General features: G+C 38.4%; 1 protein-coding gene across 7 annotated transcripts in view; it reads left to right on the top strand.

Moving 5' to 3' along the window:
- Positions 1–16,489, top strand: part of DCUN1D2 (defective in cullin neddylation 1 domain containing 2) — a 64,029-nt gene that overhangs the window by 2,527 nt on the left and 45,013 nt on the right. For 3 of the 7 annotated variants that reach the window (XM_039533145.1, XM_039533193.1, XM_039533186.1), the window contains exons 2-4: positions 1,256–1,472; positions 4,833–5,001; positions 14,239–14,369. In XM_039533145.1, the coding sequence (XP_039389079.1) occupies positions 1,256–1,472; positions 4,833–5,001; positions 14,239–14,369 (517 nt within the window). Of the gene's footprint in view, positions 1–1,054; positions 1,473–4,832; positions 5,002–14,238; positions 14,370–16,489 lie in introns of all 7 variants that reach the window. The other 4 variants (XM_039533153.1, XM_039533172.1, XM_039533162.1 and 1 more) reach the window with 2 other exon arrangements.

Here is a 16,489-nt window from a genome sequence, read left to right as displayed (position 1 = left end):
AGAGATAAAAGATATATGTATATTTAAACTGTAGTGTCACATTGAACATGAAACAGTGATGTGCAGTAGAATATATTATAAAAGCATGTTCATCAGGTATTAGCAAGTCAGTGCGTCACTTTACACTGTCGTTAAATATGAGGGTGAGCAAATTATGAAATGTTTACCCAGATAACTTAGTTATCTACCTAGAAACATAACTTGTACTAACTATGATGAGTAAAAGAGATATATTGAAACCCAAAGAGAGTTGATTTTTTTTTAAAAAGTTACTATATATACAGCAGAGAATAATGGTAAAACACATTGGTAGCAGATTTTTGCTTTCTTTCAAACCTCTTTTCCTCCAACTCCTATATTCTCCAGAAGTATCCTCTGGGAACGTAGATATATGGTTTGCCGCAGCTCATTGCCATCAAGAAAAACATTTCATAGTTCCTATAAACCCTATTTTCTACTGAATAAAAGTAACCCATGTAATTGGTTAAAATAAACATCTCTTCTATTGTCAGAACATATTAAAGCTTTTGATTAGATTTACAAAAACTTTTTGTAAACTCATAATATTGAGTGAATCTCTTGCTTGGCTTCTTTATCAATTTTATTTCCTTTTGACCTCACTTTTTCTGAAAGCAACAATGAACAAGTTCCCAGTGTTAAAATTGAAAAGTGCTTTGTAACTTTAACTGCCTTAAATAATCAACTGGAAAACACTATTGTTCACTAGCATTAGAAATTAATTAGGAAAAATCTCAAGTCAACTGTTAAACTTTTCAGATATTTCTCAAGGCCTTTATTTACAGAATCTCTGATTTTTTTTATATGACTCATACCTTTGAAATGTATTTTATCATTAATGTTAGACTTATTTTCAGCAAATAGACCCAATTGTCATAACAGTAGTATTTTAGAGTTTTTAACCAAATAATTCTGAATTTAATGGGAAATACCTGGAGATCAAACAATTCGTACAAAACAATTGTGTGTACGTGAGCAGGAACACAAATTTGAATTTATTGTTGCCAGAATATTTGCTACTAAAATGTACATACAGATGCTGTCATTTCAGTTTCCAGAAGTGCTGTCTTTTTAACTGCAGAAGAGCAAGGCTTTGTCTTCATTTAATTCTGAAGTGAAACTTGTCACACGCCAAGAAAACTTAAACCCCTTTAGAAGATAGGCACTAGTAGTAGAATGCTGAAACAAACTTCTGGATTAGCTTCATTGGCTTTCCTGCTTCTTTTGCATCCCAAAGCATAAGCTTAAATCGTCTCAGAAGGACAAGGTCCGCCAGTTTATGGCATTTACCCAGGCTGGTGAAAGGACTGCTATATATTGCTTAATGCAGAATGAATGGAAACTAGAAGTGGCAACAGACAACTACTTCCAGAACCCAGACTTGTACTACAAAGAATCCATGAAAAATTCAGTAGACAGAAAGAAATTAGAACAATTGTATAACAGGTACAAAGGTAAGGATCACTCTTTTAACTATTTAATTTTAATTATGTTTCTACTTTACTTTTTTGCCACTGATAACATCTTTTAAGACTGCTAAAGCAATATCCTACTTTTAATTTTTGATCTGTATGTAGCTGTAATAGGAGGTTCTCTGGAATGTAAGGCTGTTTTTTTCTTCTTCTTCTTGCATGTCTTATGTTCACTATGGAAATCCAAAATTTTGTTTTATAAAGTATAAATCACTTTAACCATAGGAAGGACTGCATATGAAGTTAGAAAAAAATGGGCTAAAATCAGTTACTTATGGACTTGACCATGGCTGTGTACAAGCACATTATGCATAGTATTTGATCTCTTGTCCATGAAGTCTGTTAAAGAATTTTGATAGGTGATGTTACTTTGCATGGTAAAATTATGACTGTAATTTCTCTATTAAATGTTTAAGTATAGTTGAGATAAAAGGGGGTAATCTTTTATTTTAAAGCACAAGAACGCTTTCAGCTACAAGAAAGGGTCTGATAACACTATCAAGCAAGGAAACTCAGAATTAAGGTTGAAACTCCATCCTTAATTTACCCTTTGTGCTTGCATATTACATTATAAATGATATGCCAGATCACCTGCTGTTTAGATATGCTAGGAAAAACATACTCACAAGGAAGTGAATTAAAGGTGGAGTTGTGTTTTATTTTCCATTTCTTTTTTTATTTTATGGTAGTGTTTAAAAGAAGAGGAAAAATAAAAGGGGAAAAAATGGCCATGGAAGTGTAAGAATTGACGTGATCCAGTGTAAGAGCTTCTTTTGAAATGTTAATATTTTATATTAATGCATGTAAATGTTTATTGAATAGAATGAAGCAGCTCTGAATCACTATCTGTTGCTTAAATCTAAATCGTCATCTAGACATTTTTTAAATGGATACTTGACCAGACTTTTGTCTAATCTGAATCCTTTTTAAACCTACTATATGGTTATGATTTTTGCCAGAATTGCTTTGTATGTACATTAGTCTCTTTCTTATTAACTACACTATTTTGAAAGGTTTTAAACACCATAAAGGCTCATTCCTTATTACAGAGTGATGATCTTCAAAATTTCATTTTAAAACCATAAGGTTGCATTGAGTTGTAGGAGCACAGAGATTGAGGCAAAACTGGAACATTTGTGTGTACTTGTAGAAGTTTACTAAACCACTTACTTGGTTTAATTTTGCTTTTATTTATATCAGTCTTTTTCTTGGCTTTTTGTTTGCCAGTTTTAAAGGAAGCAAATATATATAAATTCTGAACTGTACTTGAATACTGAAGGAATTTTATGAATCTTATTTATCTTTCATTATTTGTGCTGTTTACTTTTCTATTTCATTTCAATTTGTTGAAAGAAAATAGTCTAGTCAGTTTTGTTGTTTTCATGCATCAGCACAATATTGCAACATTGTTAGGACTGAAAAGGCTGTAAGGATGTTTAAACAAATTAATAAGGGAAAAATTCACCATGAAACCATTTCTATTCATATTAGTATTTTTAAACATCTTTTTAGTTTCTGTTTAACAAAAAAAAAAACTTTTTACCTTAGCTGCCTGGCCAGGGTTCCTTTTTAAGCCCTTAGAAAGGGTTTGCTTATAGAACCTAAAGAAAAGTGTGTAGATGGCATCATGTTTGAAATGTGAGATGACACATCTTTCATTGTCCAACTGTACTGTCCTTTCCTACTTGTTTTTTGCCTATTTAATGAGTAACATCCAAATCAGATCAATGCATGTTCCTTTTTATTATTCCCTCAGTTGCCCAGATATTGTGAATAATAACACTAAGAGTGGGATCTTGTCTTCTTTGAAGCCAGTGGGAGTTTTACCATTGACTTCACTGGAGACAAAATTTCACTGCAAATATTATAAGAATAATTTTAAAACTTAATAAATCAAGATATTCTCTTGGAGCCTGATTCTTACAACACACTAGATAGCTTTACTCTTTCCTCCAACACTTAGTTCCATCAATTTCAATGGAATTACACCCGGGAGAAAGATAAACAAGTAGTAACTGCTGCATCAAGTCCTTATTAAAAGTAGCCAATAATTAAATCTTTAGTCATTCAGAAACCTCTGGGAAACCAAAGCAATGCTTAAATGAAGCTGCATATTAAGGCCCTGATCTTGCAGTCTGTTCAGATTACAGGATCAGGGTCTAATAAAGGCCTGAACAGTTGAAGTCTTTACCAATTAGTTATCCAAAATATCAAACTTAAAAGAATATTTCAGTTGCATTTTAACTGTAGCTGTAATATAGTAAGCTGTTGTAATTAAAGAAAGACTTATGACTTGTTGCATCTAAATTTGGGAAAAACAGTTCTGTATTTTGAGTAGTACATGTTGTATATGAAAAATAGAAGGGTAACTTTGAAGATACTACTTATGTGTGTGTAACCATAGTACATTTTTAAGAGAATCCTGCATTATAGTGTAATTGGTATTCTGTAGCAAAATAAAACAGCTGCCATACCTGTATAGTACAGTAACTGCTTCTTTTTAACCATTTCTTAGGGTCAGACTAATTAAAAATCCAATATAATTTTGATGAAGGATTTGTTTGGGTTTTTTTGTTAGATTTAGTTTTCCATATTAAATGTTTATAATTATGGTTGTGACATAAACTGACACTGGCAATTACAATGTGTGGTTCTATCCTAAGTGGTAACCACTTATTATTAAACAGTTATGCATGTCACAGTGGTGCTGAATGGCCTCATCCAGGTTGAGGCCTGTTGTGCTAGGCACTAAATAAACATTGTGTCTCATTGATTGTCACTCTGCAAGTATTTAAAATAAACAAACAAAAAAAAAACCCTCACTTCCAGCCTCCCAAATTAACCCTGGGCTCTGAAATTTAAGTTCTTCCCTTCTCATAAATCACTACCAGGAAAAAGAATCTGTAGCTAAATTTGGTGTTTCTCCTTCACCTGTAGTAGGGTTCTAACCAGTAAATGCCTTATCTACTTGTACATTTTATAGCAGTCTGGGTATAATCAATTTCAGTATTTCCTCCCTATAGTTAGGCAGTTCCACCTATTGTTTTTGTGGGTTTTTCACACAGCAATGGGGAGAAGGAAAAAATATCTAAGGGGTAATCATTTTTTAAAATAATTTAAAAAACTCACAAAAATTGGCTGGGGGTCTTTGTAAGATAAACCTTTTAACTCACTTTTTGAAATAGACTAGATTTCAAATTGATGTCCTAATTAAGAATGAATATATTTGAGAAGTACTCATACAATAGTTTCTGCACTGCAGCATATCAAAACTGTTCGATCATTAGTCTATAGGAAAGTTTTTAATATGTTTTGTAATACGTTTTATATTTTTGACTGCAGACCCACAGGATGAAAATAAAATTGGTATTGATGGAATTCAGCAGTTTTGTGATGATTTAAGCCTGGACCCTGCCAGTATCAGCGTCTTGGTCATAGCATGGAAGTTCAGGGCAGCCACTCAATGTGAATTCAGTAAAAAGGAATTTGTAGATGGCATGACAGAATTGGGGTGAGTGTATCAGTTTTCTGTGTAGTTCAAAACTTTTTAGGGCCTAAGCCAACTCCCACTGAAGTCAATGGAAAGCTGGATCAGACATCAAGCTTTTAAAACATTCCAGGGATTTGCTCCGCGCTTCCCTTAATTTAGACTGAATTGACTTACCCTCCAGTCTCCACTTCTCCAGTCTACATTCTCCCTGTCACCTTCTTCTAAGTTTGTTTGTGCATTTTTGTTCACTTGTTCTGGGTATTTATCTTAATAACGTCTTTTTACATCTCATCTTAAGTCTAATTTGTCTGCTTCTTTGCCATTTCCTCACTCACTATAGCTAGTAGGAAAATACTTCTATATTTCAGCTTCCTCTTATTTTTTCCTTCACCATATGTCTTTCCCTTTTATTTGTATGATAGTTGCTGTACCCAGTTCTGTGAAGTGTTCTCTCTTTATTCCACCTTTATGGACCATGAATCCCAGAAGTTAGTATTTTTGCTAGAATGCTGCAATAGCAACATTCTAAACATCTGCTAATGGTCTAATTAGATTAAAACAAATATTTCCATGATATTAAACTTAAGAGCTCCAGCTGTAGTTATTTGTATAAGGTAGCACCTAGGAACCCCAGTCATGGACCAGAGCCCCATTGTGGTAGGCACAGCACAAACACGTAATAAAAAGACAATACCTGTCCCCAGAGAGCTTACAGCGTAAGCAAAATGTAATCAGAAACAGAGGTGAAATGACTTGCTGAAGATTACATAGTAAGTCATTGGCATGGCTGGGAATAGAATCCAGGTCTTTTGACTCCCAGTTCAGTGACCTTTACAATATACTATATTGCCACTCCAATTAGGTAAATTTGTTATGTAGTCTGAAAAATGATTTTGTGAAAAGTGGTATGGTGTGGTTCCATATTCATTTTTTACTCAGTGGCTTCCATTGCTGATCTGCTCAAACTGCAAATTTAAAAGATTTGTCTCATTAAGCCTGGAATTTTAAATTGGGCTGTATTCCTGCAGTTTCCCTCAGCGCTACTAGTAACTGTGTTCATTTCAGAAGCATCTATCACTGTAGTAGCTGAATGTTCCAGTGGGATGAAATTTCTACAACTCAAATTTAGCTGATGATTTTGAAGATAAATAAGCTACAGTAGACTCCAGCTCATGCTTTCATGACTGTGTTGCCTCTGCAAAGCTAAATATAGTAAAATAAGCAACGAGTTTTAAGAAGCTACACTTCTGAATGTGACTATAGCTCATTTGTATAATGTGTGCATCTGAGTTTTACCAAAATTTCACTGAAGCATGATGCACTTTTTCTTGATTTCCTTTCCCATAATTACTGACTTAGATAGTGATGGCAGTAGTGATCCTTTCTAATTAGCCTGCTCTTCCTGTCTGATTGATTTTAGGGATGCCCAGTAATGGAAGTGAATAGTTCAGGAGCTGAAATCTCATCTCTGCTAACTTTTGTTTAAATCCCCTTATTATTGATTGAAACTATGAACCCTCAGCCTGGGAGAAAGGGAAGAGCTACTGAACACTCTTCTTCTTACCTCTCCCCTTTCATGTTAGTAGGGCTTATACAAAGTCATTACAGGCATAGAACCTAGGTCTCCAACATGACAAAATCCAGTCTTATTCACTGCCTTTCAGAGTGACTAAATCAGTTTTTGTTATCCTATCAGTAACTGGTATACACCATACGCCTCCCAGAACCAGTGATAGAATCCAGGATTCATGTGACCACTTTACCAGCAATTTTGTACTTTGAAAACTATGATTTGTAAACTATGACGTGAATTGCCAAAATATACATTTCACATTTCGGTAATTTGTTACACATTTTGCTTGTGTCACCCATTGGTCAGTGTGTATGTTGACCTGTGGATGCAAGTCTGTGACAACTCTGAGAGCCCGGCTCTTTAACACAAGCATGCTTTTAGTTCTGGAGGTCATCTGTTCAATGCCTGGTTTTGGCCAAGATGGCAGCCATGAACCATCACCCTTGCAGGTTCACAAAAATGTGTGTCCAGGCTTCAAACTGGCACTTTAATGCAAAACTTTAACATTGACCTCAGTAGGACACAGGGAAAATAATTTCCCAAATGCATAGAATGTGTGATAGTCAGATGTTTTAATCTGTTGATATAAAAGCATATGAGGTCACTGTTAAGGCTTTGTGTTGAGTGCATATTTGATGAAATAGGGGGTATGTATTGCTTTTGGCTGTCAGTTGAAAAGTGGAAGTGAAAGCCTTAGGGAAACTGTTATAGCAATATGAAGGTGGGAAAGAATGTGTACGTTTTTTCCATTTTTCTAAGCAGGAAGGATTGATTTAAATCAAAACTATTTAAATCAGCAAGTAGGAACCTTGGTTTAAATAATCTATTTTAATTGTATTTGCATTTTTACTTCAGTTATTTTCTTAAAGAAAGGTTTATTCTTATAGGTTGGTAACCATTAAAACAAGTTGATTTGGAACTAAATAGAGCCTTTTCACTAAATTTGTGCTGCTTTTTGCTAACCAGGAAGATACACTATGTCTGTGCACATTTATTTAAGCAGTTGCATAGCTTAACTTGCATTTATTCAGATTCTTAATGTTCCCTTTTTTATTCTGTTGGAAAACGATGAATGATATATTTCTTATTTACCTGATGATTAATTTTTTTACTTGTGATTTGTCTCAGCCTCTATTTGGATGAATACTCAAATTCAATTAAAATGCACAAAAACAGGATTTAAAAAAAATTAAATAAAACTACCTTCAATGTGCTAGGATCAGTGGTTTTCAAACTTTTTTTCTGGCGACCCAGTTGAAGAAAATTGTTGATGCCTACGACCCAACAGAGCTAGGGATGAGGGGTTCGGGGTGTGGGAGGGGCTCAGGGCTGGGGCAGAGGGTTAGGGTGTGGGGTGGGGCTGGGAATGAGGGGGTTCTGGGCTGGGGTAGGGGGTTAGGATGCAGGAGGGGTTTAGGGCTCTGGGCTGGGGGTGTAGGATCTAGAGCAGGGCTGGGGATGAGGGGTTTGGGGTGCAGGAAGGGGCACCAGGTTTTGGGGGGCTCAGGGCTGGTTCAGGGGATTGGCGCATGGGGTTATCTCAGGCAGCTCCCAGTCAGCAGAGCAGCGGGGGTGCTAAGGCAGGCTGCCTGCCTGTCCTGGCACTGCGAACCGCACTGTGTCTGGCTCCTAGGCAGAGGCGCACAAGCAGCTCCACATGGCTCCTACCTGCTGGCGCTGCCCCCCTCCCCTCCCAGCTCCCATTGGCCAGTTCTTGGGGCGGGGGCAGCACACAGAGCCCCATGCTGCCCCCCGCCTAGGAGCCGGAACTACTGCTCGCTGCTTCCAGGGTACAGTGCAGTGTCAGAACAGGTAGGAACTAACCTGCCCTAACCGGGCAGCGCTGCCAATGGAATTTTTAACAGCCCGGTCAGCGTTGCTGACCAGAGCCACCGTGACCCAGTGCCTTACATTCCACAACCCAGTACTGCATCACCACCCGCAGTTTGAAAAACCACTGTGCTAGATACATAGCTTTTTTCTTATCAGACATGTTTTACATTTAAAACATACTGATTTATTAAAGAAGGGAAGTATTATCTGTAGTTAATGAATTGAACTGATTGATTGTTTCTGGCCGCTATGTCCTTCAAAATTTTAGAACTAGTAGACCTCATCCTCTTACATGTAGCTTTTATTCATAGATTGGAAGAGAATAGCAAGCTTTCCTTCTTTTTCAACTCCCAATTGGTTTCTCAACTTTAAATGAACTTGTCATTGAACTGAACTAGGTGAATAAACTGAAATAGAGAAAATATTCTCTCTGCACTTGCAAATAGGCTACTGCTGTCAAAAGCTAGTTTAGCACTTCAGCAAACTCTGATTCCAGAGGCTTAGCCTGTGACTTCCACCAGTTCAGTGGACTGACTTTCTTTAAAATATGGCAGCAAAAATGCACTGCTTAATATTATTTTTGTATTTAATGTAAATGATTTTAATAATTTGTAATAAGGTTAGGCCTTAACATAAGTTATCTGTTTTAAATGGTTTACTTAAAAAAATCTATATGTAATAAACAAAACAAATATGATTTTTTATAACTAATTTTTATCCATCCTACTTTTAAGGTTTTATATGGGTGGGGTTTATCTTACTGCAACCGTAGCTGTCTCTAAATGTTTGTTTGCTAATTGTGCGGTACATAAGCTCCATCTTTCTAGATGTTCTCTGTACTGGTCATTTTAGTATTCTGAGAACCTCTGAGAGATGAGGTATCTGGGGTTGAAGTTAGGGCAACAGTAGTGGAAATGGTTAGAGCCCTGCAAAACCACAGGTATCCACTTTATATCTGTGGACCATTTCTGCAGATAGCGCGAATGTGGATACAAATTTTTTATCCATGCAGGGCTCTGACAGTAAGAGCCGGGCGGGCAGCTGTGAGTACCACCTGCCCTGGGCAGGAGGCCTGGGGAGCAGGGACACTGGGCGGGGATGCTGCTTGGACCCCATGCCCAGGGCAGGTGGAGGGTCCGCCGTGGCTCCCCACAGCTGCCTGCCTACCTCCAAGCTGCCGTAGCCAGAGCCGGGTTGGGGAAAGCCGTACTGGCAGCTGTGGGGAGCTGAGTCTCTCCACCTGCCCTGGGTGGTGGGGCTGGACACTGGGCGGCGGGTAGCTCGGGCCCGCCAGCCATGCAAACACCTGTTCTCGCTTTCAGGTGCCATTTTAAACAAGTAGTGGTCAGCATTATCTCCTGCAAATTGTAATCAAACTTGTTTGTCTGAGCGATTGTCTGAAGTAGGACTTAGTGGACTTCTAGGCTCTAAAGTTTTACATTGCATTCAAAAATAATAGTTATTTTCTGTATATAATTCTACATTTGTAAGTTCAACTTTCCTGATAAGATTGCACTATGGTACTTGGAAAAATTGAATTGAAAAATACTATTATTTTTGTTATAGTGCAAATATTTGAAATAAAAATAAAGTGAACACTGAACACTTTGTATTCTGTGTTGTAATTGAAATCAATATATTTGAAAATGTAGAAAAAATCCAAAAACATTTAAATAAATGGTATTATAGTATTATTTAACAGAGCGATTAATCACTTGACCACCCCCCCACCCCACCCCACCCCACACACCTGTTCCATGGAAAAGATGTATCAAATACATTCTTCTCATGTTGACTGATCCACTCCCAGAAGGGTCACATTGAGTTCCACTAATTGAGATTGTTGTAGAGGTGCGTGAAGAGCTTTGGCCTGTGACTTGACCCCATATTCTTGTTGCTAATAAAATTTAGGTTGGTTTGAGATTGTTGTACTGCAGGAAGATACTGATAAGGTGCCAACTTCTATAAACCACAAGTGTCTATTAGGCCCCTGCTCAAGAAACCATTTGTTGCTTGTGATCTCATTAATTCCTAACCTCTTTCTAAGCTTTCCTTTTTGGGTAAGGAATGGATATGGAAAAAAGGGAATGAAAAAACTTTGATGTCATATGAAGTCCTCTTATTTATTTTATCCCTTTCATTCTTGCTTTTGGCTAGAGACTGATAGGATAATTGCTTGATCATCTAACATTGGGCAGCAGTAGGTGTTCATGCTGATTCTTTTTAAACCTGCCAGCAGACTTTAGTGGTTTCACCTCTTCCTGGTGGTATTGCTCTTCTGCACTCGGAGCTGTTTTAGACAGAATTCTGCTCAACACATACGTGAGGCTGTTTGTGTGTAGGTGACCAATAGTCTCATTGTCTGGCCATTGATATGCTGATCATAGGTGGTTTGACACCTTTCTTGTTGAACCCAGGTGCTGCAGTCTCTCTGCTTTCCTAACAGTAGGCATAGATTAGGATTTAGATGAAAGGAAAATGATTGAGGCTTGATCCAGACAAAACGATACTGCCAGAAAGTCTCTAGAGTATGGCACCTGTCTCCATTATTTAGGGAGTTGACCTACCCTTCAGACAAGAAGTTCTTGATGTAAAGAAGTGTTTGAATCTCTGATTGCTCATTATCAGAGTGTATTGGGAGTCAAAGATATTTTAGCTGCACTACATAAGGCAGTTGTGACCATTTCTCCATGATGTGATCTTCGCCATGACTATCCGCGTCTTTCACCTTCAAAATAGATTTCATCAATGTGCTCTAATAAAGTTATTCTTGAGGTTTCAGCTGATAAAAAAAAAAATGAAGCTGTCTGCCTGCTGGCAATTTTAGCTGGAATAAATTTATTAAGGTGATTCTCTGAAAACTATATTGTTGCCAAGGGAGGTGGAACCATGGGGAGAGGGTGGCATGGAGGTAGAAGGCAGTGATGGCTAGTGCCCTGTTGTGTAATATAGTATATGTGGGCCAAAGGTGTTAACATAACCCAGTTACTGTCCAACATTAAACAGTGTTAAACAAGATTTGGGGTTTGTTATACAGAGACCACAGCCTGTTTAGTACCATGGCAAACACACCATTAAAAATCCTTTAAACTTTCTATTAAAGATAAAAGAAAAAAGGAAAAAACAGATCAAGCATTTTAAATCTAAAGTATTAAATAAGGCTTTCATTTTAACAGCATCTCTTTTTCCGTATCTCTTAGCTGGAGAAAGCTTTTAGAAGGAAAACCCCTGTTGTTTAACAGTCTCTTAGAAGGTATCAAAGATGGTGGTAACTATCCTTTTGGGGGAAAGAGAAGAGGTTAGTTGAGATGAGCTGGAGCTGTTGTTAGTCTGATCCTATTTCATCTCAGGTGGTGTTTGTCAGCTCTGTTGGCCCCAGCTGAATCCCAATGTCATTTGGGTCCCTATCTCTGACCTCCTCTGGTCAGAACATCTCTCAGGAGCAGGATGACAAAGCATAGGATCTCAGAAGATGGTGGGGGTGGCAGCCATGGTAATGAAGCTTGCCCTAGTAGCCTGTTTTTCTCTACATAGTCTTGTTCTTTAAGGACTCAGAAAAGGAATCATGGGCAATATAGCCTGTCCCATCATTTTGTCCACCAGTCAGACCTAATTTCTGACATACCAATTTTGGTTCACTTATTTCTGGTTCCACACTTTCTTGTTTATCAAGAATAATCTTAACACAGTCCTTGAGTTATATCTGTAGCCTTTTTGTTTGGACTAATTCTCCCAGTCTCTCTTTCATACCTTTTCCCATCAGCATTTTTTGTTATAAGTTATCATGACATCTTCTGAACTCTCATGTACTTTTTACATTGAGTTCTCAATTAAGGCAAATTTGTAGGCTGAATTATCAAAACAGTTCCCGCAATAGAAATGTTGTGGGGGATTATCTCTGTTTCTGTCCTTGCTCAGCTCTGCTTCCCCTCTGAGGGCATGGCTACACTCGAAACTCCAAAGCGCTGCCGTGGGAGCGCTCCCTCGGCAGTGCTTTGAAGTGCAAGTGTGGTCATGGCGCCAGCGCTGGGAGAGAGCTCTCCTAGCACGGCAGGTACTCCACCTCCCCGAGGGGATTAGCTTACAGCGCTGGGGCACTGTTTACACCAGCGCTTTACAGTGCTGTAACTTGCTGCGCTCAGGGGGCTGTTTTTTCACACCCCTGAGCGAGAAAGTTGCAGCGCTGTAAAGTGCCAGTGTAGCCAAGGTCTGACTCTGCCCCATGCCATCAAGCTCCAGTTGCTCCCTCCCTATTGGCTGATTGTTTGGGAGCTGAGAGTCAATCAGATTCTGGCCACCCCCTCAGCTCAAGCAATAGCTGGGGGCAGGGCACACCTCCACCAGTGTAGAGATAGTAATTGTGTGCACGCATGTGGAGGGAGAGGTGACAGCAGGACCCAGATAGGCTGGAGCAGTGCCCAGGATTGGGCTGGGGAGCAGGTAGGAGCCGGGGTGATCTCTTCATCTCCTATTCCTCTGTTCCCCCTCCCCCATTCAAGATGTGCTTCCAACTCCTCTGTTCTTAATTTGTTTCCAGGTTCAATTCATAGTATTGGCTACATCCAGTAATCTGTCTTTTGGTTTGTCTCCTCGCTACCTGAGAAACTCTTATGCTTCCTATATGATGCTGAGTCAGCTGAGGTCAAATTGGGTAATTTAGCTGGCAATGTCTCAATATTATTGTCTTTAAGCAGAAGGGTCTCAATTCTGAAATTTTCCTCCACCTTGGTCTGCCAATCCGGCCCTCAGGTCATGGTGGAGGACTCATCTTTTTCCTGGTTTTTGATTAAGGAATGTGACTGTGGATGATTCAGTTTAGTGGTTGAAAAGTCTTCTAAAGTTAACATTGGTCACAAGCTTAACATGTAGTACAAATTCCCATATGGTGTACATAGACTACGGTGTGTGGTTTCATAAATTTTAAAAACCTCACATTTAGTGGAACAGCAATAAAAGTAATAAAGAAACAGTACATTACAGTTCAGTAGGATTGCAATTAGTTATATTTAAGTTTTACTTGATTCTGGTGGTCCTGTTTAAGATAGAAGAGCGTTCATTAGTCCATCAGCTCAACCAATTAAGAAAGTTTTCTGATCAGCTCTAATCTGCAGTCTGAGGTGTGCGCACACGCACACATTCACATACCCATCAATTCACACACGTGCACAAACAAACATATTCACAAAAGTAGTCTTAAGTATTAACAACTACCAAGAAATAAAATAAACAGCAACTTGTAACTTATGATATTCACAGCAACACAGTTTGGGAAACTGTTACTTATTCCCATACATTACATCACTCTACAAGGGCATTTTGAGATCCAGTGGCTTGAAGTTGAAGGTAGACAAGTTCAGACTAGAAATAAGCTGTAAAATTTTTACAGTCAGGGTAATCAACTCTTGAAACAACTTATCTAGGGATGTGGGAGATTCTCCCTCACTTGGAGTCTTTAAACAAAGATGGGACATCTTTCTAAAAGCTGTGCTCTTAGCTCGACCAGCAGTTCTGGGCTGGATACAAGGATTATTGGGTGAGAGTCTCTGCACTGTTTTGCAGGAGGTCAGACTAGATGATGATGGTCCATTCTGCTATTAAAATCTATGGGGAAAAAAGTCCCTGAACTAAATGGCTCAATCTTACTCGTCTGTATACTTTTGGTGCTTGTATAGAACCACCTTTCTGCTTAGGGCCCTTAAATGTTTAGTAAAGTAAACCAAAGTGATATTTTGTAATTGAATCTTACAATAATGTTACTCATTTGTGTGTTTATAATAAATATTTATAAACTTCTTTTCTAAAATGGTTTATGTATGGTTTATATACAAATATTGTCATCTCTTCTGCGGCAGGTGTGACACCACAGACAAGCTAAAAGCTCTACTGCCAAGATTGGAACAAGAGCTAAAGGATCCAATAAAGTTCAAAGATTTTTATCAGTTTACCTTTACTTTTGCTAAAAACCCTGGACAAAAAGGTTTAGGTGAGTATAAAACCCAACAAGAGAAGGGTAAAACAACAAGCTTGATTCATGTGCTTTCAATAATATAGTAGTCACTAGTTGCAAATGATGACTATAGTAAAGTTCACTTAATGATTTCTGTGCCTCCGCGCCCCCATTTAATCTTTTCTTTAATATTGCCTTGGGTGAGGTAAATTAGCTAGGTTTCCTAGCACGTTTGACATAATATCTACTCTATGAATTTAAATAAATTCAGTATATAGGTGCACATGGTAAGAAGGTCCTTAGAAAAATTAACACAAACCTATAACAAGTATTAAAGGTGATACTTAGACTGTAAGCTGCTCTGGTGTGAATATCACATTGTCTTCCTTGTTTTGTTCAGCACGAACTAAACTTCTGCTGCTCTATTCATCCCAAAGTGGAGGCAAACCCTTGGAAACCCCACTATCCTGAACAAAAACTTTACACAAAGGTGAAAATTGTAGGCTGACACTAAAGTAGGCCTGCTTTGGTATCATATTTTATTTTGATCCAATTTGGCATAAAACGTAGGATCAGCTCCAAGTTGGTAGGTAGATATCAGCATACAGTTTCGCAGGGTTTGGCAACCTCTGGCATGCAGCTCACCAGGGTAAGCACCCTGGCGGGTTGGGCCAGTTTGTTTACCTGCTGCGTCAGCAGTTTTGGCCAATCACGGCTCCCACTGGCTGCGGTTCGCTGTCCCAGGCCAATGGGGGCAGCGGAAAGTGGCGTGGGTGAGGGATGTGCTGGCCACGGCTTCCTGCCGCCCCCATTGGCCTGGGACAGCGAACTCGTTGGTCAGTGGGAGCTGCGATCGGCCAAACCTGCCGACGCGGCAGGTAAACAAACTGGCCTGGCCTGCCAGGGTGCTTACCCTGGCGAGCCGCATGCCAGAGGTTGCTGACCCCTGCCGTATCGTTTTTTTACAGTTCTCTTAACAAGACTCTGACAGTTCATCAGAACCCATACCATGCTGTTGCTGTCAGTATAACAACTGGTATTCTTTACTCACTGCCTGATGCAGTACTGTAAATATATCTTTTCTCACCTGCTGTTTCCTTATGACTTTTGTCAAGTCAAGGGTGTTTACCTAGTTTATAAGTAGATAAAGTATCAAACCTTTGGTATTAAATAAATTCGTAAGTTTTTGTCCAACAGATACTAAAGGAATTTATCCATGGAGCAGACAACAGCTTGGTAAAACCAGCTAACATGAGGGCTAACAAAACATTTATTGTATTGTCATCAATGTAACAATATTGTCATCATTCTCTTTTGCTATATGCACATTATTTGGGAGAAAGTAGTCACTTATTCCAGACACTTTAATTGTGTATCACTTTGAAATTGGTGTGGATGTTAACAGACATTTTTACTATGAAAAAGTAGCTTGAGGGGAAGGAGAGTGAAGACGGACAAGAATAGGAGCAAAAACTGTTTCAGACAATCTTGGCTGAGAGGTTTGTTCATTCTTTCCTTGGTTTGACTTTGAGTGTCTGGTTCTTGCCTTCCCCACTGGCTTTGGAGGTTTTATTCAACTATGATGAGTTTATCAGCTTTATTTTCCTTTAGGTGTTGTCCCTCTCACCAAATATTTTTTTCTTGCCACTGTCATACAGACAAGATACCATCATGCAGCTTAAGTGTCTGGCAAAGCTCTGCAGCCGACATCTTATTGTGAGGGCTCCTAAGCAATTTGAATCAATCCACTTTAAAATTGACAGAGTAAAGCATTGGCTATGTGACTTTTAGTAGAGCTAAAGCTCAACAGTTAAACGTTTATGTTCTAAAATGCATGAAGTCTTACATACCATTTATTAAAAATCGTAGTGCTTTGAGACAGAGCAAAACTTATCAAACACAGGTTAAGTTTGCTTAATATCTGACTTCTTGGAATACCTAAAGAAAGAGTATATTACAAGCCACTTGCTGTTTTAGTTGGCTTAAATGCAAAAGAGGAACCAATATATTTAAAATATATTACAGAAGACATTTACCTAAATCTGTACCAAGAAATAGGAAAGGCACTGCAATCAGAATTACAGCAATGGATATACTTGTGTATGTGGCCCAGAAAAAAATGGAATTGAACAGTTTTCTAATACCCCAATTTATCT

Source organism: Mauremys reevesii, linkage group 1 (assembly GCF_016161935.1).
Source record: "Mauremys reevesii isolate NIE-2019 linkage group 1, ASM1616193v1, whole genome shotgun sequence".
In the NCBI taxonomy this organism is placed as follows: domain Eukaryota; kingdom Metazoa; phylum Chordata; order Testudines; family Geoemydidae; genus Mauremys; species Mauremys reevesii.
This window is presented reverse-complemented; position numbering and strand designations above follow the sequence as displayed.